The 25,544-nt window shown below is 34.8% G+C and overlaps 3 protein-coding genes across 8 annotated transcripts in view; all 3 read left to right on the top strand.

Annotated features, from left to right (window-relative positions):
• The first annotated feature begins 459 nt into the window (after positions 1-459).
• On the top strand, positions 460-15,548 carry LOC140665159 (uncharacterized). Of its 3 annotated transcripts, none has more exons than XM_072890914.1 (7): positions 460-1,157; positions 8,319-9,664; positions 9,816-9,997; positions 11,261-11,287; positions 12,479-12,718; positions 12,854-13,111; positions 13,230-15,548. In XM_072890914.1, the coding sequence occupies exons 1-7, from the start codon at positions 1,070-1,072 to the stop codon at positions 13,423-13,425; spliced, it is 2,337 nt and encodes a 778-aa protein (XP_072747015.1). In that variant the 5' UTR covers positions 460-1,069; the 3' UTR covers positions 13,426-15,548. The 3 variants fall into 3 exon arrangements, with proteins under 3 accessions (XP_072747015.1, XP_072747014.1, XP_072747016.1); XM_072890913.1 differs by lacking the exon at positions 460-1,157 and adding an exon at positions 5,146-6,809; XM_072890915.1 differs by lacking the exons at positions 460-1,157; positions 11,261-11,287 and adding an exon at positions 5,147-6,809.
• A 1,636-nt stretch (positions 15,549-17,184) lies between these two features.
• Positions 17,185-24,812, top strand: LOC140665164 (ubiquitin-conjugating enzyme E2 Q2). Of its 4 annotated transcripts, none has more exons than XM_072890936.1 (7): positions 17,185-17,510; positions 18,726-19,073; positions 19,155-19,314; positions 19,452-19,603; positions 19,726-20,023; positions 20,106-20,260; positions 23,951-24,811. In XM_072890936.1, the coding sequence occupies exons 1-6, from the start codon at positions 17,349-17,351 to the stop codon at positions 20,135-20,137; spliced, it is 1,152 nt and encodes a 383-aa protein (XP_072747037.1). In that variant the 5' UTR covers positions 17,185-17,348; the 3' UTR covers positions 20,138-20,260; positions 23,951-24,811. The 4 variants fall into 4 exon arrangements, with proteins under 4 accessions (XP_072747037.1, XP_072747036.1, XP_072747034.1 ...); XM_072890935.1 differs by lacking the exon at positions 17,185-17,510 and adding an exon at positions 17,584-17,790 and having other exon boundaries at positions 20,106-20,198; positions 23,951-24,812; XM_072890933.1 differs by lacking the exon at positions 17,185-17,510 and adding an exon at positions 17,584-17,790 and having other exon boundaries at positions 23,951-24,812.
• A 295-nt stretch (positions 24,813-25,107) lies between these two features.
• The window catches only part of LOC140664577 (zwei Ig domain protein zig-8), a 123,248-nt gene continuing 122,811 nt past the window's right edge, over positions 25,108-25,544 (top strand). The window contains exon 1 of the mRNA XM_072889785.1: positions 25,108-25,422. The gene's annotated coding sequence lies outside the window, so the exon portion shown is untranslated. The remainder of the gene's footprint in view (positions 25,423-25,544) is intronic.

The raw sequence follows: 25,544 nt of genomic DNA, 5'->3' as shown, positions 1-25,544 counted from the left end.
GCCACATATAAGTATAGGTATTTTTAATAATATTAATCAATTATAATTAATGTCCTCTTACAGATCAATTGCAAAAATCAATATTTTCTCGTGCAAACGGTAAGAAAAGATTTCCTGAAAAAAGAGGGCGCGCGCGTCGAATGGCGCCCTTAGCGATTTCTAGTATGGTCACGTGACCAAATAACGGTCACTGTTGTTTCAACACGTCATGGAAAATTCCCATTTCTGAGCTATAAACCTCCCCCTCTTTTATTGTATATATGTACATCCCCCTCCCATTTCGCCCATTCGCCATGCAAAACCTCGCTATACCCGAGCCACCATGTCCGCGCTTATGTACAACCCCCCACTTCTTCGAATTCTCATTCCCCCACCATGCGGTCATGCGATACCGGATGTGCGGCAACGTCGCAACCGTTAAGTATATAAGGTTTGAAAGGGGGGCAAGGGGGAAAGGAGATAAAGGGGGACTAGGTGGCTCGGGGCTCGGGGATAGGAGAGGAAGTAACGAGAAAGAACTGGCAACGTGTACGACATTCAAATCTGATCTGAAAGTGTCTGAAACCCCCTGACAGTCCCTTAGTAAAACAGCAGAAAACGCGGAACGGCAGAAAATCGCCAATGAATGAGTTATATTTCGTGCGTGTCGCGATATAGTATACCGGTACACGCGTCAATCATCAATATAACCGTGCAGTTGATTTGGGTTTGTTTCGACGTGTTTCGACGTGTTTCTACGTGTTTGACGTGCTTCGTTGTGTGTCTCTTTCTCTCTATATGCCTTGTTGCCAGTTATGTATGAGAATAAAATATCGAAAACGAGAACGTATCGCATCGAGTGTATCATTCCCTTCAATATATGTTGAGAGCGCTCTCTGAGAGTGCGCCGTGACTTTACCGCGTCGGTCGTGAGTCTTCCTTCCGGTGCCCGTATCACGGCGTGTACGAATTTTCGCGCGCGTCCGCGCTCGTGTTCGCGGGCCTTCAAGCAACTTGATGTAAATGTCACGGGCGCGCGGTGATATCGTGGCCGTGTCGCGAAGAAAGTGCTACACGGCGACGTGGAATTATGTGTATAGATATCCAGCTTAACGAGAAGATGGGCGACAAGAGAGCCGACGAAGAAGTAGAGATCGTCGAGGCATACATCAAGAAAGGTAAAGTTTGAGGTTAGCGGAGTAGAGGTAGGTAGGTAGGTAGGTAGGTAAGAGTGATAGGTTAGGTAGTGGCCATGGCTGGTACTGGCGGTACTGGCGGTAGCGATGGCGATCAGCAATGACGGCAATAGTAATATTACCAGGGCCGTCAGCCACAATTTTCTAGCGGCGGAATCCGTCGTGAACAAACGCGCGCGTGTACCTTAATTCTTATCTTTCGTTTTTTTTTTTTTTCTTCTCGTCATCTCACTGTTCTCCTCTCCGTAGCGCGTGCACGCATCGCGATTCCTTTCCCTTCAATTAATCGTACTATTCTCGCTAATGCAAATGTATATGCCTTCCACGAGACGCGTCTCATAAGCCGGCAAAACGTGCCGGTAATTATTCGTTGACCGGCGACGAGTTTAGCGTCTGTGTCGTTCGATGAATCAATTCTACTTTACTAGAATGCATGTGGATACTTTTACAATGCTGATAAAAGTGAACTATTGAAAAACTTTGATGTACAAAAAGTCGGGATATTTATTTTATTAGTAATGATGTACTAATATTTTGAAACATTTTTAATTAGTCACTTAACTTCTTGATATGCAAATTAATTTTAGAGAATTGCCCGTACTAATATTTTGAAACATTTTTAATTAGTCACTTAACTTCTTGATATGCAAATTAATTTTAGAGAATTGCCCGGTACAAATATTAGATTTAAACAAACAACTATTACCATTATAAATGTTAGATAATATTTATGATTTTTCATTCTCGCTCGTTTTCACGTTTGTATAATTTATATGAGAGAGGAATATTTTATATATAAAATTATTACATTATAATTATAAATATTACAGAAACTACAGAGTTTTATTCATGAAAAAATATATTGATTTGTCATACAATGAATATGATTCGTGATATTCCATATACATATTATAGTCGTTTAATAATATTTAGAGACCCATTCATTTTTTTTTTTTTTTTTTTTTTTTTTTCATATTTAAGACTTTCCTAAATTCAATTATTTAAAATATATAATAACTGTTGTTAGAATACTTAAAGTCCCGAGAAATATTTCTGAGAAAACACCGACTATTTTTCGAGTAATTAAATTGTATTCTTTGAAATGTTTTAGTTGCGATATTAAAATTGTATAACATTTATATTGATATGGGGTGGTGTACACACACACACACACACATACACACACACACACACGCACACGCACATAACACGCACGAAGTTTGCACAGTATAAAAGATATGGCACATCGTCTTGAAATATTCTTTCGATATTTGCCGCATAAATTGAGGGACGTCATAGCGCTCTTAAATTTCGCCAAACTGCCTCACGTTACGTTTTTTTCGCGCCGTTATTACGAAAATATGAATTTTTTTATGTGTCATATATTTCGTTAAAACGCTTTGTCGTGCTTCTAACATGTAATAATGCAATACGTCGAACGCGCGGCTTGTTTGCGGGCGCATCGTGTAACGTGGAGCCAAGCTTACTTGCCGCAAGTGCGCGCCGTGTGTCCGTCGACCGGCTTGCTTGCCTGCGTGCGGTATGTGTGCGTTATGTACAACGAACGAGAGTCGGGAGAGACATGTGCGGCCCGCGATACATAATATATCCCCTCTCTCTCCCCTATATACTACATAAGAAGCAAAGAGTGATGTAACAAAGAGGCAGCTCTGCCGAAGATAGCCGAGGTTTGCCGAACGAGCTCACGTAGCGCTATGTCTCCGCGCAAGTCGTGCGCGTGTTTCGGCGTTACATAGAAGCGCACGACATAACGCATGAACTTCGTCAGCTGCTACGAGTGAACGGCGCCATATGCAATTTTGCGCGAGTTGCGCAAAAAAATTACGCCTGCGTAAAGGATGGCAGTACTCGATATCGAGACTTTTTTCATTCGTCTAGCTTCGATCCTTCTGCTCTCTATACGCTCTATTTTACTTTTTACCATTCGGAGAAAGAGAATGGAACAACGGCGAACGAAATGACCTTCGTCGTGTTGATTTTGTCAGCCGCGAGGAGGAAATGCGCCTTATTAATATTCTATTGCGATCTATCCTTATATTCCGCACATACACACACAGACGCGCGCGCGCGCGCACATGCTAGAGTTCCTATCTATTGCGTAACATTTATTCGTTATGGTCATACTTTCGCAAAGTATACGGATACATAAAATGTAGGAGGAGCTATTATTACATAGATAAAGAATGACAGAGCGCGCATAAGAGAGAGAGAGAGAGGGGAGGAGGGAGGGAGGGAGGGGAGAGAGAGAGAGAGAGAGAGAGAGAGAGAGAGAGAGAGAGAGAGAAACCGAGAATACGGAAAAGAAATAGAGAAAGTCAAATTATAGCAGAATGTGGATAGATTGGAGCAGAAGGGGCTGAATATACATATATCCGGTCCGCCGCCATATTGTTCTTTTAGTAATTTCCCCTCCCCTTGCTCTCTTCTTTCCACCTACACTTTGTCCTTCTTTCTCCCTCCACTCTATCCATCCCCACCTATCTTTACCCCACTCTTGAACCAATATGCCTTCGCTTGGCATAGCAACAGCGACGTTAGAGGGCTACTATAAATAGATCACTATGACTTTGCAGTGTTGCCACAACAACTGGCCCAACATGCAGCGCGGTAAAACTAGACGCCATCAAGGCCGCAACGTCGCGATACGATATGACCTAATCAGCTATATATATTGCCAATATACTATATTTGTTATATAAGAGGTATATAATATGTATTGTAAATAATAGACGCATATACCTATGTATTGTATATTGTATGCAAAGTTTTGGAAATTATTTGAGAAAACTTGGATAAAAGTTCAATTATATTTGACTTTACATTAGATAAAATGTACGTAAGAGAATCGTTAATCTATATATTCACCGGCAATCAAAGAAATGTATTCACGATAGTCATTTTTTTATTGCAAGTTTCTCAAGTATCGATCAAGCGACGTTGCTTTTCCGCGCGCGCGTTTCTATGTATTCGCGTATATGGTTGAAAAGTGAGACAAGAGAGGGAATGGGCGTGCCCGGAGCGCGAGAACCGGCAACGCCGCGCTCGTAAATCATGATTAAAATAATAAGTATAATACATATGTAGTACATAGGCGGCCGACTGCTTTATGTACGTAAGAGCTGCGCAATGGCATGAGCGGGAGCTAACGTCTGGCTGGGTTCTGCGCAACTTCCATACTCCTACTCCTCTACACGATCCCCCACTATCGGGATGAACCCCACGGGTGAGTTCCAGGAGTGATGGAAAGCAGCGAATCAACGCGCGGGCGTTAGAGGGAGGGGAGGGTTAGGTACCTGAAACGACTATATACTCCCGCGTGCGTTTACCAATCTTGGCACTTTGCCTGAAAGAGCATATCGACCGTGCGATGTTGTCACATCGTCTGCGCGATCTTACGCGCCAGTCCTGGCTACTCTTTGAGTGGTATGTACCTAGCGCCTGCAACTGATCCATGTCACACGATGCGCGCCATTCGGGATGGCGGCCATTAGTTTTAAACTGTTCACGCATCTTGCTATCGCACCTTAGAAAATCAAAGACATTGCAAAACTAAAGTTTACACATAAAATAAACAAACTCGTTTTAAAATAAACATATATTAAGTGTACATAATGATATGTTTATTTCAAAAGTGGCGGGATTTCAGTCATCATTTCCAATAAAATAGTAACAGACATGACAATTTCCCTTGAAAGTTAGTTTTATAGCAGAATATTTTTAGCATTTAATATACATGTAATATTATCTTATTCGTTTAGTTTCTTCATGAAAAACGAATGTGTAAGGAAATGGTTTATCTCATGTAGAATATGGAATGTAACTAAATAACAACAAATAAAAATTACGTTTCTAATATATATAGAGATTGTTTATAGTTTTTATATTACTAATTAAAAACTCAATTATATCTAACATTGAATGTGCAGTTGTATTTATAATACAAGGTTTTTTTTATTAATTCAATTAAGGTGAAAGGTGATTTATTTGAAAAAATGTGTTGGCAATGTTATATGAATATTATATAGAGGAGCATTTATGTTAGTCTCACACACACATATACACACGCACACACTCTTGTAATCATAGAGCTTGCAGGCTAATTATCTAAAATTAATTGAACATGCGTGAAATTGATGATTCTGCCTTATTCTGTTGAAAAAAAAAAAAAAAACATTTTAAATGTGAAAATTATCGCAATTTCTTTACGCAAATCTATCTTTCGATCGCTCGACTTTTGAACATTGTAACATTGCCGGTTGCACTAATTTCGAGAATTACATTATTTTGATGCTTCAAGCGACACAAAGTAAAAAACGGATGAAAAATTCTCGCTCGAATACTCCGCAAGTATACAGGATGTCGCAGAATCAATGGATCACTTCATTGAAAATATGGTACTTATTGATCGGTGTCTGCCAAGTACTATCGATACACCAATATATTTAAACACATTTTCAGACACCGTCGCGAGCAATGACATGTACGCATCGAAACATCGCGCTGTCACTGTCGTGAATCCCGAATCTCGAATCCCGATCTCCGAACGAAGAGCCGCGCGGGCTCGCGGATATCTCAAGAATGCCGAGGTCGGTTCGAATGCAATCCGTCGAGGCCGACACTGGCGGGCACATATACCTAGCGCAGTACAGTCTGTGCGGAAAATAATACAAACTCGCGTAGAGTACGCGGACTAGACTATACGGAAATGCGCCTAGTGTCCCCGTGGAGCCGCGGGCGAACAGCTCGACGTTACGACGCGGCCTATCGGACGGCTTGAAATCGAGATTTGCACCAAAGACTAGAGAACGCGCGCCATAAAATATGGTGCTGTCCTCATTCGAGTGTGTCGTGATCCTTGGGAAAGCTCAAACGGTCCGCGGAGCTACGCCCGGAGCATGTACGTAGTCGATGGAGGAACGATATCGTCTACGTACCCCATTCTTCTCCCGTTTCATCTATACCCTCAACGCGTATCGGGCGTGATGGTAGTGGTGATGATGGTGGTGGCAGCGACGGCGGCGGCAACGACGACGACGACGACGATGATGACGATGACGACGACAACGACAACGACGACGAGGACGACGACGACGACGACGACGACGATGACGACGACAGCGGTGATGGTGTAGTGATGATGAGAATCTTTCGCGCCACCTGGTATAATCGTGTCGACGCACAAAGTGAAACGTCGTCTTCATCGTCAAGGGAAAGCGTGAAAACTGCAAGAATCGGGAGCATCGTTTAGAGAAACGACTTTCTCATGTGTGTTTCATACACTTGAACGTCCACCGTTGATACGTCATCCTCGTTCTCTTCTCCTCTTCTTCCTCGCTTTGCTCCCCGTCATGTAACATGGGTCGCGCGCGATACCGTCGGCGGAATCCGTAGGTGGACTGCATGCTATAACCTCAACGAAGGAAGCACAGCGGTCTGTTGGACCGTTCAGCTACGATGTGATTTCGCGACTGAATCAAGGGAAACTTTCTCGATCGTCGAGGATGAGGAACGGCTTTACGGATATACCGGTCGCGAGTGCCGACAGCAGCACCGACGCCATATGGCTAGAGAAAAGCAGTCCATCGCGGATGGCCCCTGAGCGAATGTCACTCAGTATGTCTTTCCTTCGTACATGTTTTATATTCGCTTGAGCTGTAAAGCTTAAATTTCGATTTCGGTTCGGTTCGGTTCAGGAATTCGAACCGGTGTAACATTCCGATGTTTTCTTTCACATAGGACAATGACATCTTATGTTTGTCATCGATAATAGAAATAGAATGACTGGCCGTAACGCACCGTGATGCATCTTTCGTATTATTAGAGATAGAACAAAATTAAGCTCATCAAAATTATGTATGCTGATTTTTCAATCGTCGATCAAAGTATGCGAGTATCCGAACAAATGCAATTTCCGATAGAAAATTGCAAAATCGACAAGTTGTAAAAAGTTACTCGTTACTCGTTGAAGAAGAGAGGATTGTTTACACCGCGGTTTATGTTTTGATAATCGCGACGGGATGCGCCATGATGAGACACGCCGTGTTATCGAGCGCGTGGCATCTTTCGAGTGCGAGAAATTGATCAAGGATTTTTAATGAAGGTTTATCACACGTGCGCGATGTTATAATTTTATCTATCTGTCTACTTAGTCTATTTTTGACTTTACACGAGACTTGGCATGTTTACTCCTTTATTTACGCTGTACGAAAATTGTTTTTAACATGGCTTAAATAAAAAAATGAAGCTTAAAGAGCGTGCTGCGCGTGATTGGGGGGAAGGGGAGGGCGGGAATTTGTCTTTTAAATTAAAAAATTCTGTCATTTAAATGTATAATCATTGCGTGTACGCTTGTATAACGAAAAATTCAGTATACATATTATTCATATTGATGAAATAATTGTGCGGTAAAAAATAGTCGAATATAGTATATTTCTTTTTTTTTTTTTTTTTTGCAACTTTTGATTTCAGAATCTCATTGAAATTTGATTTGATTTAAAATGTACATCTCTTAGCTTACATATATGTGAAAAGTGTTGGAATTTTTTATTTCATTGCTTCATTAATTTAGCAAAGTTTTTAGCAATTAATGTTACGTGTTAAAGTTTTACATAAGTTGCTATAGTGTTTGGCAGAGACAAATATTCATGTATTATTTATGATGCATAAAAAATTCGCTTACATATTGAATCTGTTTAATATTTATTCTTAAGGATACGTATATATGTATATATATACGATACATAAGAATATATACTTCTGTAAGATGAATTAGTAAGTTTGTGCTTGAAAATAAAATTCAAGTTATCTTTTGCATCACTAATTAAAAAAACAACGAATAATGTTGAAGATAATATGAAGAACATATCTATATGTTGGTAAATTTTTTTGAGCAATCTTCACTTTCTTTGTAATACATATAATCAGTTTCTTGACTTTTACGATACAATAAAAATTGCTTTCTAATACAAGTACAAATATTTTATACCGCATCATTAGTCTTACAATTAGTATAAATATATTATATTCTCTTGATGCAGCATGTATAATTAGTTATAAAAATTAAGTATTGAATGCAATGATGTTCACAGAGACAAAACTTATACGTTCTTTGCTCTTTTCCAGGTTTTGATAAAATTGTTGTCAAACAAGAACGTCCAGATGAAGCGGAGATCCGTGAATTGGCTGCCAAAATGGTGGAAGCAAACAAAACGAAAATGTTAAACATGCCAGCGGTGCAACAACAGAGGCCGCAATGCCTCGTACCGCAGCAGCCTAATCTTCCCAGTATTCTTGGGTATCTGAACAAACGGCCAACCGACGGATCGTCTGCTCCGAAACCGCCGACGGTTATGGAGATTAAAGCACCAGCACCCGACGACGACAGCCAGAGAGGACGATTCGGCTGGACAAGCTTCGACGAATGTCACATACCTTATATATTTCGGTCCGGCGAAAAGTATTGCGCCGTACGCATCTTAGAATCTAAGCTTCTCAACAAGTACCTGAGCTATCTCCATGCGGACATTTACAGCTGCACGTGTATAAGGAGTTATTATATCACGGAGGCTGAAAGCAAATTATTCAATGATATTAACACTAAGCACTGTGAGAATCAATTCGGGAGGGACACATTTACGTGCAAAGATTTAGTGGTGCGTCTCTCGGACGCTAAAGAGTTTTATACGTTTCTCGATGTGTGTTATACGAAATTGACCGCGGGTAACAATCCGAATGTAACGAGCGGCCGCAAAGCGGATAAATGCGGTTTCATACGAATAAATAAAGAGTCTGTAGTACCTTACACGGTAAAAGATGGTCTACAATACGTGCCGTTATTTTATTTCGAGGGTGAAACGGAGAACCTCAAATTGAAGGCGGAAAAGCTCGAAGGCTGGGATCTATCGTACTTGAAGTTCTGTTGTAAGGTACAGGGTATACGTAACGAATTGTTTGCCAGTGAAACATGTTCGGTGATTAGTTTAAGTGATATTAAAAGTTACTTTCCACCGGGTACCGGCTTCGAGGATTATTGGCCGACCAAAGTAATGGACTCGCAGTTACTGGTGAACAGCAATGGCAATGGTAGCGGCGGGGGATGGACGAAACAACCGCCCACACCGCCGGCGACTAAGCCTACTTCTGTGCAAAGCGCAAATAAAATAGTACCACCATTAAACGCGCGTGCCACACCGATGCCTAACATAATGCCGCGGGGAACTGTCGTGAGTACGGCGCCGCAGATGGCGCGACTAGGACAAACCAGGTCCGTAGTGACAACACATCCCGCGCATTCTTCTCCATCGGGACTTCCTGCCGGTAGATCGAACATAGTATCGCAACCTATGTTGAATAACGTACAAGGTGTAGTTAACGGCTGGTCGGGTCTCGTCGGCGGTCAACCTACCTTTCAACCGGCACTCACTTCTCAAGCTAGTTCCCTTATACGTGCGACTCTGAATATGCACAATGTAAGCTAATCTACTAAGTGTTTCAATTGTTAATTACTATATAATCACGATTTTTATTTTATAAATCTCAATGTTATTCGTGCCACATCTCTTTTCTTATTTATACATTTGTGTTTAATTTCACATAAAATGTACAGTTTTTAATTTTCAGCAAATGTCTGCTGCCTCCAAAAACTATCCCCAACAGTCAAGAAGTAGAACGGGCGGAAGTAGTGGAACAGCAGCTCAATATCCTGGAGTATATCCAACTACAACCATGCAAACCCAAGTTGCTCAAGCCCAACCACCACCTCTTGTACGAGCAACTGTTCACTCCAATCAACCCAGCCTTGGGTAATAAAGTTTTCTAAAAATAATGTGCAACTTATTACATATATGTACATATATTTACATACATACATGTGTTACACAAATTATATATATATATATATATATATATAATATATACATATATACATGTGTATGTGTGTGTGTGTGTATGTATGTGTGTATGTATGTATGTATATAAATATATGTGTTAAGCTCACAAAACTTTAAATAATTTCAAATGTCTTTTTTCTCAGTTCTTTGATATCTAACTTGAGCTTTTCACTTTGAATTAAATTGTTTAATATAGAAAATGATATAGTATCTCGTTTTCAGTTGTTTAGTTGCAGGTGAAGAAAATTATGTATTTAATGCAGTATATAATTATCGTTATTTTTAATGATAAAAAAATGAAAACGTTATTCAAATAAAAAATGTTTATTGCGAAGATTATTCAGTTCTTTTCAGTATTTTTTCGAGTCTAACATTTGAAATTCAAATGACTGCATTTTTCTTTCTTAATCATATAAGTAGAAAACATTAAAAAATGCACGCAATAAGGAAATTTAATTTTAGAGTTGGATCTAAAAGTTCTCTAATTTATCTGAAATTTTAAATACCTAGACTATCAGTGTACTGTCAAACAGATTATTACAAAATCTGAATAGATTCTGAAACAACTACAAGTGAAATATTATCATTTTCTATATATTAAACACTCAATTTATTACTTCAATTATTAGGTATCAAATTGATAGAGATTTATTAGTTATTTTATGGCAACTATAATATTCTCACCTACACAGAGTATGTGCTTGCTTACGATATATGGAATCAATTAGCACAGTAGCGAATGTATGATATCCTATAAAAATATTACACCCATTTCATCCTGTTTACATGTATGTTATATTGTTTAAATTTCAATCACTTAAATCTTTCTTGTTTTTTAAGTACATAGTTTTTCAAAATATATTTTTAACGACTCTGGTGCAGTAATCTTGGTTCTAAACATATTGCTAAAAATAAATTTTTATTTAGAGAAAAAGAGACTGTGTTTTTCCAAATCAAATAAATTAATATATTAGAGATAAATTTATGTAAAGAAAAGAATTTCCATTCTTTGTATACAGCACATTAAGCATGAAATATTGATTTTATTACTGCCATATATGTTTATACTAGCTTGAAAAATTATGTTATATGAAATATAATTATTTGTTATATGTAGAGTATCTGCACTATAGCTTTCTGCATTTGTACATACAACGTATTTTTGTTTTTATATAGTTATCCCACCTATGGGAAGGATGACTGGTGAGTCCTTGTAAAATATACTATAGTCGTATAGATTATCATAAGAAATAAGATAGCATGCACAAATTTACATCAAGTTGATTCATACAAAGATAAAATTTTGATATTAATATACTTATAATTAATCTATATGACTGTCTTTAAAGCTTCTTTGCGTGGTAAATACATTGACTCAGTTGTAAATCTCTGCTTTTTATAATATATTTATTATTATCAGGTAAAAGAAAATTCGTGCAGTTTTTACGATAGAGGAGCGAAAAGCTGCACAAACTTTCTTGATTACTTGATTGCATACACTTATCACATTATATACGATACGTATACTTAATATTTTATAACATTTACCATAATGCTGTCAACATAAACAGAATAGTCTCAGTATTAAATTTTCCAAATATGCAAGTAAGCAGGAGCATTTGCCTAAAAGAATTTAATGATTGAATAATTCCTATATTCAGGTAAAAATTAAACGAGTACTCATTAGTTTGGCCATGCAAGTAAAGAAAATGACAGTTTTAAACCTCAGTTTTAATCGATAATTTTTTCAAGAAATATTTATTTAATAATAAATAATTTTATGAGAAATAATTACCACATATTATTACACATTATAGTTTATAATTATAACGCATATATATTCCAGTGTATATTATTTTATAATATCCAAAAGTATCTGGGTAATAAATATTTGAAATAAAATGTTGACAGCATTATTGTAATTTTTTTTATAAAAAATTAATGAATATATCTTTATATATTGTATATAAATTGCTTTTATACATATAAATCGATTCTAATATTTTGAATTTCTCACGATTTGAGCAAAAAATATATTTATAAATTTCATTATTTTTGTTTAAATGTCTTGTGTAAATTCATATAAGCACATAAATGTCATATAATTATGTCATTTAATCATGCACTATCACTTGTATATACAAGTTTTATATCGTTTTTAATCATGTGTGTATATACAAATTTTATATTATTTCTGAAATTGCAATATATTGAGCACTTTATTGATTTAAATGAAAAGAAAATAAAGCAACAGCACAAAAGTATGCATTTATTTTAATTACTGTTTATTACTAAAGAGGCTAAAGACTTCAATAGAATAAATAGTATAATAAAATTAAAATAATTATTATTTACAAAGTGATAAAAAATAATGTAATAAATTTTCTATTTCAGGGTAACCACTACATATACAACACCTACATTAGGTGTACCTAATGCAGTCACAGCAAGTACATATCCACAGATGCTTGGCTTGAGTGAACAAGTCCAAGCTTTAATGCCAGTACATACATCAGCATCAACTTTATTACATCCGCAAAGACATACACCATCTGTACATAACACATCTCATGTAAAATATCCACCTCCCTTAATACCAGTCAACGGTAGCAGCAGTAGCAGCAGCAGTTCCAGGTATATTATAGAGTTTATCATTATTTTAGAGGAATTAAATAAACAGACATGTGATTATAATAGGAATTTTTATTGGCGACATTTATGTGCTTGATTTGATACAAACATATTGTTATATTCAAGTTATTTTTTTAGGGATACTCGAGGGAGAAAACCGTTAATACCAATATCAGAAACACACATGTCAACTTGCCATGTACAACCTTACCAAATACAGAAAGCACTGGTTGAAGAAAAGATGGTACCTTGCATCAACTTCAAACCTTACATCTATACTGAATTGTTAATGACACTTCCCGATTTTATTTCCAACTTTTTTCCTGCCTGTGACATTGAGAGCTGTAAACAAGTCCTCACAGATGTTCTACATATAGACTTGTATCAAGGGAATAGGTAAGATAAATATATTTCGAATACACAATATTCTATGAAATGTTATACACTCTCGCAAGAAGGAAATTATATATAGTATGATTATATTATATTAAATTATGTAATTAATACTTTACAGACTACAAATGAAGATGTTAATGGAAGCGGGCAAATGTTCTTCGCTAGTTGAAGATCTACCTTTAATCCAAGTTAGAAGTGTAATGAAATACATGCCGCAATTCAAATATATGTTTAATAGAGGAGATATGGTCATGCCTTCCCCGGCTCATTCGTCTGAAGAGCACCCTGCCAAAAAGCGCCAACGTACCAGCTAGGATTGGCTACAGCCTTACTGGCCTACTTACGATTACTATCATTCGGCATTCTAAATAAGCCGATAACACGTCGAAGTACGTGCGTAACATCGTTGTGGGACGCCCGCGAGATATTTAAATAAAGAATTATATCTCGTGTGTGATGCGCAACAAAATACACACGACCGACGATTCAAGTTGTACAGTGACACCAGAGAGCTATTTCTTTCTCCAAGTGTAATTTACTGAAAAGAATGTGACTGTAAATAAAACATGTAAATTTAGAATATTATGATTGACGATTAAGATCTGTTTTTTGTTGATTTCATTTTGTTCAAAATCTGCTACAATGTGAGAAATACTACATTGTTGCAGGACAAAATAGACTTAAGAGAGAAAGAAAGCATTTTTATTTTCAAATTAAATATATCCTATATCATTCCACGCATACATATACAACATATATATATATATATATATATATATATATATATATATATATATATATATATATATATATGCACACGCATGTAACATGCGCGTGCAATATACAGGGTGCCAACAAAAAAATACATTTTATGAGATATTCGACCGTTTGGAAACGGTCGAATATCTCATAAAATATGTATTTTAGAAAAAAATGTTTCAAACAAAAGTTATAAGGCTTAAAAAGTAATTAAAAATATTTAATTATATGTTTTGAAAACGTTTTAATGTTAGCTACACAAAATTTGTAATAAAAAAATAGGCGTTTCCATTTTTTAAAATTTACTTTGATTTGATCTTGGTAATACTATCTATGGTCAAACTCATATTACCATTAGATGTTTCTTTTTAAGCTTTATAACTTTTGTCTGAAATATTTTATAAGATATTCGACTGTTTTCAAATTTTTGGCCCATTCTGTATAATGTATACACATTATTTCTACCTCTTTGTAACATTAAAACAAATAGTAATCTTTTAGACTCTCCATTTTTCATAGTATTCTTGTTACATGTCAATATTTTGTTTATTTTATGAAGTTTTATTTTAAAAAGAAATTCGGAGAAAGAAAACGCTATTATCCACTTTACAGATGGACATGACGTGCTTTGGAGTTATTCAAAATGAATAACCTATTTTGCATATTAAATGTATATCAATAAAAAAAGCGAAAAATGGAAGTAATGCTTCTTCAAGTTCCTAGCTATTACTAGTACGTATTTCGATAACTAGCTGCAAGCTAATTTAAAAAATGTTAATCCATTTATTCATTGTGAGTTTTTATACCATTTTCCTAAAATTTTGTTTAATAAAAGTGTTATGGTACGTAATATCGAACAATTTTTTCGTTTAAATTGTTTTTTTAATAAATACACTGTATACAGGAGAGTGTGATAGACGTATCAAATGAAATGATAAAGTGAAATAAATGCCTACTTAATGTGAAAAGATTGCAGTAAGCAATATCTCGTGGACTATATTTATGAAAGCTGAATAATATATAAAAACAAAAATTTCCTTAAATTCTAAAAAGAAAACCTAAAATTGATTTTACACATTTTTTGTTTCTCTATTAAAGTATTTATATTTATTTACAAATATAATATCTCTCAATATTGCTGCTGCATCTTCCTGATATTCATATTGTAAATTTTTGCTTTTATACGGCGTTTTTTCGAAATTTATTACACAGTTATACTTACATTTTTGTACCTATATTCAGTATTTGTTGAGGATAAGTATCTCATAATGGGGTTGGCGTGAAATTTGTCACACGTGTGATTAAAATAGAAATATAAGAAAAAATATATATAAAATTGTTCGAGAAAGAGAGAGAGAGAGAGAGAGAGAGGAAGAGACAGAGAAACAATATTTAGTCACATCAAATGTATTACACATCGAGAACGTGAGAACAAAAATATTTGATCAAGATTAAAAAAAAAAATAATATATGTGTGGAAAAATAAAGATCGATGCTCAATGGCAGATTCAGTTGTGACCGCTTCACGCTCAACCCGTTTTATATGTTAAATTTATGTATACATTTGAAAATGTCCAAGCTATACATATATAGAAGACTATTAAGTGTATGTAGAGCATTAACTGTGAAGGAAAATGCAATGACGTTCAAGCGAAAGAATCTATTTAATATTCGAAAACACAGGAAATAGTCTTCCATCTTGAGCCATAATATGTCACCAATCGAATTTTGTTTAGTTTAATAAATTGTGTAATTTCAGAAAATTATCAATGCACACATTATTAATGAGTCTTCGAATTATCGTTTATTTTCACTTATAATAATAGAATGCAGGACGAAATAGTGCCCTACGTTTTGGGACAGTGTATAAGATGCTATTTTATCTCTTCTCAATGTGGGACAGAGATTTAAATAGTTATTATCGACCGGCTATATATACTTTTGTCATTCACTAACTTTAGCATTAAGAAAGCTCTTAAAAAAATGTACATGGCAAACAAGTGTATATAAAGAGATAATTATAAAATACGACTGATTCACGTCGAACGTGAATCTTCTACACAAAGCAGAAATTGTTCGTATATCCTGTCGTAATATGAATATATTTCAACATTTATGAATAATATTTTGTTAGAACACAATTTTTGAAAAATCTCATTATCGCTACTGAGATTCTCGACTGTCACTTACTGTTGTAAGCTATTAAAAAGATTGTAGGAGAAAAATTCGACGACAAACACACAATTTACAGTTATTATTTAAATAAAAACATTGGAGCGATAAAATTTTTCATTTAATTTTGATACACATAACTTTTTATTTAATTTAGTTTCTGTAATATTCGATATTATGTACGTACAACAGATTTATGATTATCAAAAGTACCATGTATGATTTTTTAAATATCTTTTACCTCATTTTTACAGATATGAGTAAGTCTGATTCGATTATCAAACAGTGCTATTTTTTTTGCAGAAAGAGATATAGGACTGTATGTACATATAATGTAGCAAAAAATAGTAAAAATGTTGATTTTACATCGTAATTCTTTAGTGCAGCAAGAAATGTTTATAGAATTTCTTGAATTATTTTAACAAGAACGCAAAGCAATTTTATTTTATTTTACATAATTATATTGTACGCGTTACATTCTTCTTTAAAAGGAAAAAAAAAACAAAGCAAGAGATAAATCCATGTCCTCGAGCGCGTTTAGAATATAATTATTTTTAATATATTAGATTAGCATCTTTCTTTGTTAAAAATAATCTGTTAAAATAATATGTATTATACTTTATTACGCTATCGTTTGTACATATAGAATATAAGAGAAATAGAGCTCTATACTAGATATTTCAAATAAATTCATGATACAATCAATGGAAACGAGTTTTCTTAAATGTCATACCTGCACTCGTCATGTGCGTACATATGTCAAAAAAGCGAACGTTTTCCATTTTTCTTTTTTTTTTTTAATTTTTATTTTCGAAGATTTAGTCAAGAGATCTTTCTTTCCGATCTCCAACGTCATTTGACTCTCCGAAAGAAATAAAATAATATGGGATTATTTAATTATACGTAGGAACTTTTTTTTTTTAATTGCTGTTGATAAGAATTAGGACATCACGTTTGATCGCAAACGTTTAAAGGAAGAAGGAAATCTGGTTTTGAATTTTGAATCCGTTTTTACCACGCGCTGACCTACCTTAAATTTTTGCCGCACTCGCACCGGAAGTACGTCACGCACGGCGTTTCGAGGGACGGCAACGCGATGGCGCCATCGACGACGAAGTATAACGAGCTCGCACGAGACTAGCCGAAATGCTTAGTCGCAGTCGCAGTCGCCATTTTGTCGGGTAGTCGTCGGGATCGTCGTGTCTCACTCATATCGGGTATTTCGTCCGTATTTTTGTTCGGGCGAAGTAAAACGCGCCGTCGAACTTGGATACCCGATAGCTCTGCTCGTACCGTCACCCCGCAAATGGCTTGTCTGAACACTCTCAAGCAGGAAATCAAAACGCTCGAATCCGTCTTCCCCAAGAGCCATGAGAGGTTTCAGATAATGTCTGCGAGCGTGGACGAGCTCAGCTGCAGATTCGTCGGTAAAAATGGGAAGAAGTATGAAATACACGCCAATATTACAGTAAGTGTAATAGACGCGCGCGTACAAATAAAAGTACGCGAGTGTAGCTTGAACGATTGTTAGGTTGTATGCGTGCGTGCGTGCGTGCATGCCTGGCTGGCTGGCTGGCTGGCTGGCTGGCTGGCTGGCTAGCTACGTGCGTACCTACGAACCTGCGTGCGTGCGTCGTGCGTTTGTTCGTTCGTTCGTCTGTTCGTTGCTTCGTGTCTTCGTTCATCTCGTTCATTCAATCGTTCCAAAAAGACACTCGCTTCTCGCTTGGTGTCTACTTCGGACGAAGGTGGACAAAGAAACAACACTCTTGACATTGTGCGCTTAGTACTGGACAACGAGACTCGCGCTCCACGATATTCTGATATATCACGACGCTTTTATTATTTCCCTTTTACGCGATAGCTCGATCATTTCGACGCTGTTGCAATCGATTTTTTTTCCCTAACATCGTATCTCTTTCCCGTAGGGTGAAAATTCTCATTAGCGGATTAATAGCGTAATAAAGGTTCACGCTAGGGAGACAATAGGGGTCCTTCCTCGCGAAGGATAATTGCAGATTTTTAGTCTTATCAAAATTGTTTTGATATAATATCAGACGAACGTAGAGAGAGAGAGAAAGAGAGAGAGAGAGAGAGAAAGACAGACAGATGGACGGACAGACAGACAGACAGACAGACAGACAAAGAAAATTCGTTTTTAAATTCCGCGTCGTACGACGTTTCGTATTTCATTGATCCTGCACATTGAATGCATTTTAATCAAGTAGAATAGCGTGGAGAGTTTTTTTTTCTTACAACGCTAGAGGCTCAACGAGAGTGACGTGTGTGTGTGTATGTATATGTGTATATATATATATATATGTGTGTGTGTGTGTGTCCACACATGCAGCACGAAGAATATTGCAATCGAGCGCGATCCTTTTGTAATGTATATTGTCCTTCGTACGGTTAATCGTGTAGATATTTCAGCATCTTTTGTGCATAATTTTTTTTACTCATTATACGATAGATATCGGTGTGAGTACGCAGTTCTTTGTGTGTGTGTGTTAAATGGATGTATATACGCGCGCTTGCGTATGCATACATGTGAGAGGAGACAGTCTGTGTTAAAGCTGATTACAGCTGTTTCGATTTTTATTTTCTTTTTTGCTTTTATATTTTAATTTAATTTTTATTGTTGTACAAGACAAGAGTTGTATTGATATTAACAATGTTTATATAGGAAACTTATCCTTCAACACCACCAGTCTGGTTTGCCGAATCCGAAGAAACTAGTGTTACAAACGCTGTACAAATTTTAAGTAACACAACGGGCCGCGACAACCACGTAATCAACCAAGTTGGAATTCTCTTGAAAGAATTATGCAGATTACATTCGTTACCAGAACCACCAGATGTCGAAAGACTCAGAACCGCTTTGGATCCCTTACGTTTAGGAGGACCAAACGAAGCTGTGGCGCAAAGAATGGACGCCGAAGATATAGATGATATTGACGAGGATGAAGAAAGTGAGACTGAAGAAGACTTACACTTGGATATGGATGAAGGAGACGCTAATGCTAAGAGTAAGGTAAAGAAGGATAAGCTTACGACACTGATCTAATATATCGCTCCTATATCGTTGTTATTATCTTAACGTTTAATGGTACAGAGCGAAGAAATGGATTTGGAACATCTCGCAACATTGGAAAGGTTGAGACAAAATCAGAGACAAGATTATTTGAAAGGATCTGTTTGTGGAAGTGTGCAAGCTACCGATAGACTCATGAAAGAACTGCGTGATATATATCGAAGTGACAGTTTTAAAAAAGGTACATAGTTGTTTGAAATTTTCAAAGAGGGATTTATACATGTATATACATGTAGACTTAATTAAATTTAGTTTTATCAAGTGTTAGATCTATTACACATATGTATGTATGTATAAATGTTTTTCTACTCTTTCTAGGCATGTATAGCATAGAACTAGTAAATGACAGTTTATATGAATGGAATATCAGGTTGATGTGCGTAGATCCTGATTCACCACTTCATAGCGATCTCATTCTTTTGAAAGAAAAGGAAGGCAAAGACAGTATTCTCCTCAATATGCTTTTCAAGGTATTTTATTATATATGTAAAACTTGTGAAAATAATCTTAAATTTGTATATATTAGCTTATAATTTTGAGCAACTTTGTGAACCTTTCAATTATATTAAATATTGTAATTTTTCCATCGCAGGAAACCTATCCATTTGAACCTCCATTTGTAAGAGTAGTACATCCCATCATTTCTGGTGGTTATGTTCTTGTGGGGGGTGCTATCTGCATGGAACTTCTCACAAAACAGGGATGGAGTTCAGCATATACGGTAGAAGCTGTTATAATGCAGATTTCGGCGACGTTAGTGAAGGGGAAAGCACGTATACAGTTCCAAGGATCAGGTGGTGCTGGAAAAGTGTGTGGTGGACAAGGCCAATATAGTTTGGCACGTGCCCAACAGTCATTCAAGTCTCTTGTACAAATACATGAAAAAAATGGTAAGAAATTGTCCTTACTTTTTCATGCCATACTTAATATTTAAATTATATACAGAGTAATTATTATTTTATGCTCTGCTAGGTTGGTTTACACCCCCGAAAGAGGATGGCTAATGAACAGCGATTAGAAAATACCGAAAATATGACACATGCTTACAACTGAGACTTTAATTCGGTGTGTGCCCAACAAGTAATTGTTATGATAATGATTTGATACACAAACACAACAGTAACTAGGTAACTTAAGATACTAAATTAATCTATTGTATAATTCCTTTGATGGCTAAAAAAAGCTGCCGTATACACTTTGGTTGCGTATCCATATATTTTCGGTTACTAGTTGTTAGGTCGCGAGTTGTATCAGTAAATGTAAGGTATTATTTCACTTGAAATTGATTCTTATGTTCCGAGAAAATCCCGATTATATTTTATTATATAGTAATTTATTACTATATAGTCATTGCTGCTATATATAATAGTAATTATTATATATAGTAATTTTAGTACTCCTTGAAGATACATATGTTGTACGTGCGAAACAGTATAAATATTCTGAAAAATGCGTTTGCGCAATCGTGCTTCCTGTCTTTTTAACGGGAGGAGATTATGTGTGGTTAGCATTTTAGATTAATACTGGAGAGATTTTTAAGCGTTTCTTTTATTGTTTTATCATTTTATAAGCGTCATTTTTTTTTTTTTTTTTTTATTATTTCTTATAAAACTGGTTATTCTCTGTGCAATTCGATTTATAATATAAGCAAGTAAAAGTATATAATAATATAGTGAAAATGCATCTCCAAGGAAAACAAATATAGTTTATTTTCTCATTCTTGAAATTTTTTTGTCAGATATCTCACAAATGATATCCAAATTACACAAACGCACAACCAAAGCATTTCTTGGCAAAATATTTGAAAATAAAATGACTAAATGTGTAGAATATAAGTGTAGCTTTTTGTTAGGAGGCTCTAGAGAGTACAATTCTAGAAATGACAAAAGTTTCTGCAAACTTTTTAGACTTGCAATTAAATGTGTTTCGTACAACTAATTTTATCCAAGTCATTAATCAAGTCAGACTTTTGACACGAGAAGCGATATTTTTTTACATTCGGCAAATACATAGCATATTTTGTAGTATTAATAGATTAGATGAAATGTAGAATCTTATATATTATATACAGCTTGTATTGTATACAGCACAGTATAATTAATATAAATATTCAATCTTTTGCATAAAAAGTAAGGATGAAGCAGATATCTAACATATAGATGCTAATAGAAACGCATTTTTTTTCTTAAAATAAATATTGCAAAAATTTGCGTTAGTCTTTTCTTTGCAATATTATAATGAAATGTGGCTCTTAAAAAACTTGCTATAATATATATAATATATAATATATATAATATATATATATATATATATATATATATATATATATATATATATATATATATATATATATATATCCCTTTATTGTAATATTTGAATATAAGAATTTGAAAGTTGTATAGATGTATATAATGATGCAAGTACTCTTTAGAGTCTTTTTATCAGAAGACATAAATGCAATAGAAGCTTAAAAGTTTTGGTTGTGTGTTTTATTTAAATCCGACTGTTCTAAAAATCTATTCTTTATTATTTCTGTATGACACAATCCACGGGAATGTAAAATGATGTATTGTATTTATGTATATATATATATAAATATATATATATATATATATGCAAGCTACAATTTTTTTTTTTTTTTATAAGAGATGCACGAACTACATATTTGTGACAGGATTAATTCTTATGTACAAATTTGTTTTTGAATATTTGTCAGTTTTGTACAAATGTTAGAATCTAGTAACAGTTATGATAAAAAATGTCCTTGGACAATTTTACGCATTGTGGTAATAATCAATTACGAATTGCATAATGCAGTAAATGGCCAAAGGTATTACGTATGCATTTCTAAAGCGAATTTGTCCATTAGAATTAATAGGAATATTGTAATACTTGTAACTTTAGCAAATTTAATTTTTGCTATCAATTATTACATGAAAAATGACCGAATGTCCGTTTTCATAAAAGTCGTATTATATTTGTTATTGTTACATGCATTTTTACATTACGGCATTGAAATGAAGTCACTGAAATTGTGAAAATTACAATCATTAATTGATAATTGCCTTCTAACATTCTTTGGATTTGTATTACACTTCTAACCATCTATATAACTTGTTTCGTACATACATACATACATAAACATGTCCTGAATCATATACACTTATACACAGACGTACATATACATATGTATATACACATGCATTCTGTTTCTTCTCATGCTTCATCTTCCTACGTAATTTCAAATACGTAATCTCTTTGCACAACCTTCATATTTATAATTATCAGCAATTATGCTATATTTCCAGTAAGAGTAAAAAATCTATATAAACTTCTGTTGTAAATATTATCAATCGTAACAAAGTAATGGCTGATTATAAACTATTATATTTCAGGGATTTTTATTTCAGATATCATTACTTTGATAATAACTTTGTTAGAGTACGTGTCTTTAGTAATTATCGCGTTTAATTTTGTTAGAATGAATGAATATATCTGAATGCCTATTAATCGTATGGAGATGGAGCAGTACATATGTTATTGGCAATAACGCATGTACAATGTATCGGTACACATGATTATTGGTATAACAGAATCGTGTAGCGTGGGGGTCACTAGTTTCTGTTCGCGGTATAGTTAAATTCATGTTTTGTGAGCAGATTATATGAGAGCGCGCGTACAGTATCGTCATATAAATAATAGATTTTTAAGTATAGGTGTGCGATCATCGAACTCAAATTTGTCAATGGGTATTACTATTTGTACAGCCGCGCCCGTTTGACACACTGAGTACTGGTTGTTCGACGTCGTTAAACGTTACGTTTCTTTGCCAAAACTATCTTCGTATCGTCTGTTAAGTTTCTTTCCTTTTCTTTTTTCTTGTAATGTAATCGTGTATAATCGCGGGGAGCAATGTGACATGTATATTTTTGCTACAAATATCGTTAAGATTCTTCAATTTTCTTACAACATTCTACTATTGCTGACATTATCATGACGGTTTCAGAAATTTCAGAACCTCGATATAAGATCGATGTCACATACGATTAGTTTAAATTAATTACATTTATACAATAAACGAGATACTATATATATACGGTTAACGAGCGAGAGGTGCGTAATAAGATAAGAAAATAAAGATAATTCCGCGCAACGTGTCGAGATTCGTTCCAGACTGAACATTTTGATGAAAAATATGCGCCTAATATAAAAAAAAAAAAAAAAAAAAAAAAAAAAAAAAAACGCAAGTGGAAGTTTGAATTAGCTGGATATTACACAACTGTGAAATGCATTTCTCAAATTTTTAGATTATGCGCAGTGATATAGTTAATAAATTTTCGTTATATTCGAAGTGATCTTTCTATTTAAAGACTGATAAAAGTAGAACTTGAACGTTCTTTTTCTTCCACATTATATTTATAAAATGTGTCTTTCACGCGAGACTTTTGATTCGTGAGCATAAGAATAAAAGGTACTCGAGCAATTTATTATCCGCATTGTGTGGGATGTGGATTGAATGGAACTTTCTATATACATTTGTGAATGTGGAATATTATACATATATGAAATTGATTCTTAAGATTTTCGTACGAGAGCATTAGATGCCAATTGGAAAAATGGATTATACACATATGTATATATATCTGAGTTTTCAAAATGTATTTGTGGCAAAAATAATCGTCTCTAAAGTCTCTTCTAATTTATTTGTTCACTTTTCCACATTTTTTGTTATTAATGTGGAATATTTGTTTATTATGCGTTAAGTAAATATGAATGATCGATTGATGTAATGACAAATTGTTTCTTTTTGTTTAAAGGGAGAGCACCCGGTTCACGCGGAACATAAATAAGTGACTGAAGCCCGATATATAAAGTATGATACAAGCATGATATGGAAATCGTTACATCCACACATGTACCTGGTTCCGCATTCTAATCAAGATAGCACGAGAAGTAATAATCTCCGTTTCGCTTGAACCGTGGTATTTAATCGTATCCATTTGATACTCTGGATATAACGACTTTGTGTATCACATGTTAAGTATATGATATAACTTAACTCTCATATTATAACATTTTCTGACGAGGGTATAGATTTTCGGATCGAAGCAGCGTGTGTCGTGCACGTCGAGAGACTGAATTCCTGCGATTGAAATTCCTCTCATTTTTTTTTTTTTTTTTTTTTTTTTTTTTCTCATTTTCTATCGCAACTTTTCGAATTACGCGTCCGCCTTTCTCTCTTTTCAACATTCTCTCATATGTATATGTCGTTACCTTCTCGACGTGGACGATGATTCGTCGAGTCTAGACCCATAAGTTAACTTATGTCTCTACTCTGTCCGCGTACCTACTTGCATAATTAACTCATCGGTCAATCGAGAAAGATCGATTAATTTTTGTTAATCGGTCGGGTCGTCTCATTGTCAATATCTCTATAATCTTAAGATTACTCTACGTATCTTAAATCTGCTCCACTTGTATATCGTACCATTATTGATTTGAGTGAAAGTTTCCATAATTCTAATATATCGAGCATTATACTTTCTCTCTCTTTCTCTATCTCTCTTTCTCTTTCTATCTACATCTGTTTTTCTTTCTCTTTTACACACCACAATTTCACGTTAAGTTACGTTAATTATTGTTTAGGAAAACGCTACGAAAAATACAGAAAATAAAAGATTTTAATAAAAAAATAATCTGAGGATTGTGTATGTCTGTATATGTATATAGATATCTACCCTTTTTATTTTATATATATATATATAAGCGTATAACGAAGTTACAAGTCCAACATGATCAAATATACTTTCATCTTTATTGTAACTATAAAATAAGACTTGCATTTTACGTGTTATATTTAATATGTCTGATTAAACGTACGATTTATTTTTCTTATTTTTTTCCTTTTGTTAAATATTTAAAATTTATTTCAATCAATTTATAAAGCTAATAGTATGATACTTGAAATCACATGTGTAAACTAGTAAATTACTAATAATAATATTGCACACAAATTTTTAATAATTTATGAATTATATCTTGTATACGTATAAAAAATCAAATCGCGCGCTGCTAAAAATGAAATTTAAAGATCAGTTGATAGCCACGTTCTATATAAGAATAAATAAATTCACTAGAGAGAGAAGGGAGCCGAATCGATCCATCGATGAAACTCGTAGTTATGTTCAATTCGTACTGTGATCCGCGGCGCGGAACGGTAGTATCATCGAAAACCTTCGCGGGAGGCAGATAATCCGGACAAAATGAATCTTCTCGTTATGTAAATCATGTACGTATAAAACTCGCATAGCAAAGCGTAATGCGCGTATAACGCGCATTATATGTAATATCAACGTAATGTCAAATATGAGTTTTTAATGTCGGCAATGATCCAGTTCCATAATGATCAAC

The sequence above is a fragment of the Anoplolepis gracilipes genome, chromosome 4 (assembly GCF_047496725.1).
Source record: "Anoplolepis gracilipes chromosome 4, ASM4749672v1, whole genome shotgun sequence".
NCBI classification, from domain to species: Eukaryota; Metazoa; Arthropoda; class Insecta; order Hymenoptera; family Formicidae; genus Anoplolepis; species Anoplolepis gracilipes.
The sequence above is the reverse complement of the archived record's forward strand: the minus strand, read 5'-3'. Positions and strand labels throughout refer to the sequence as shown.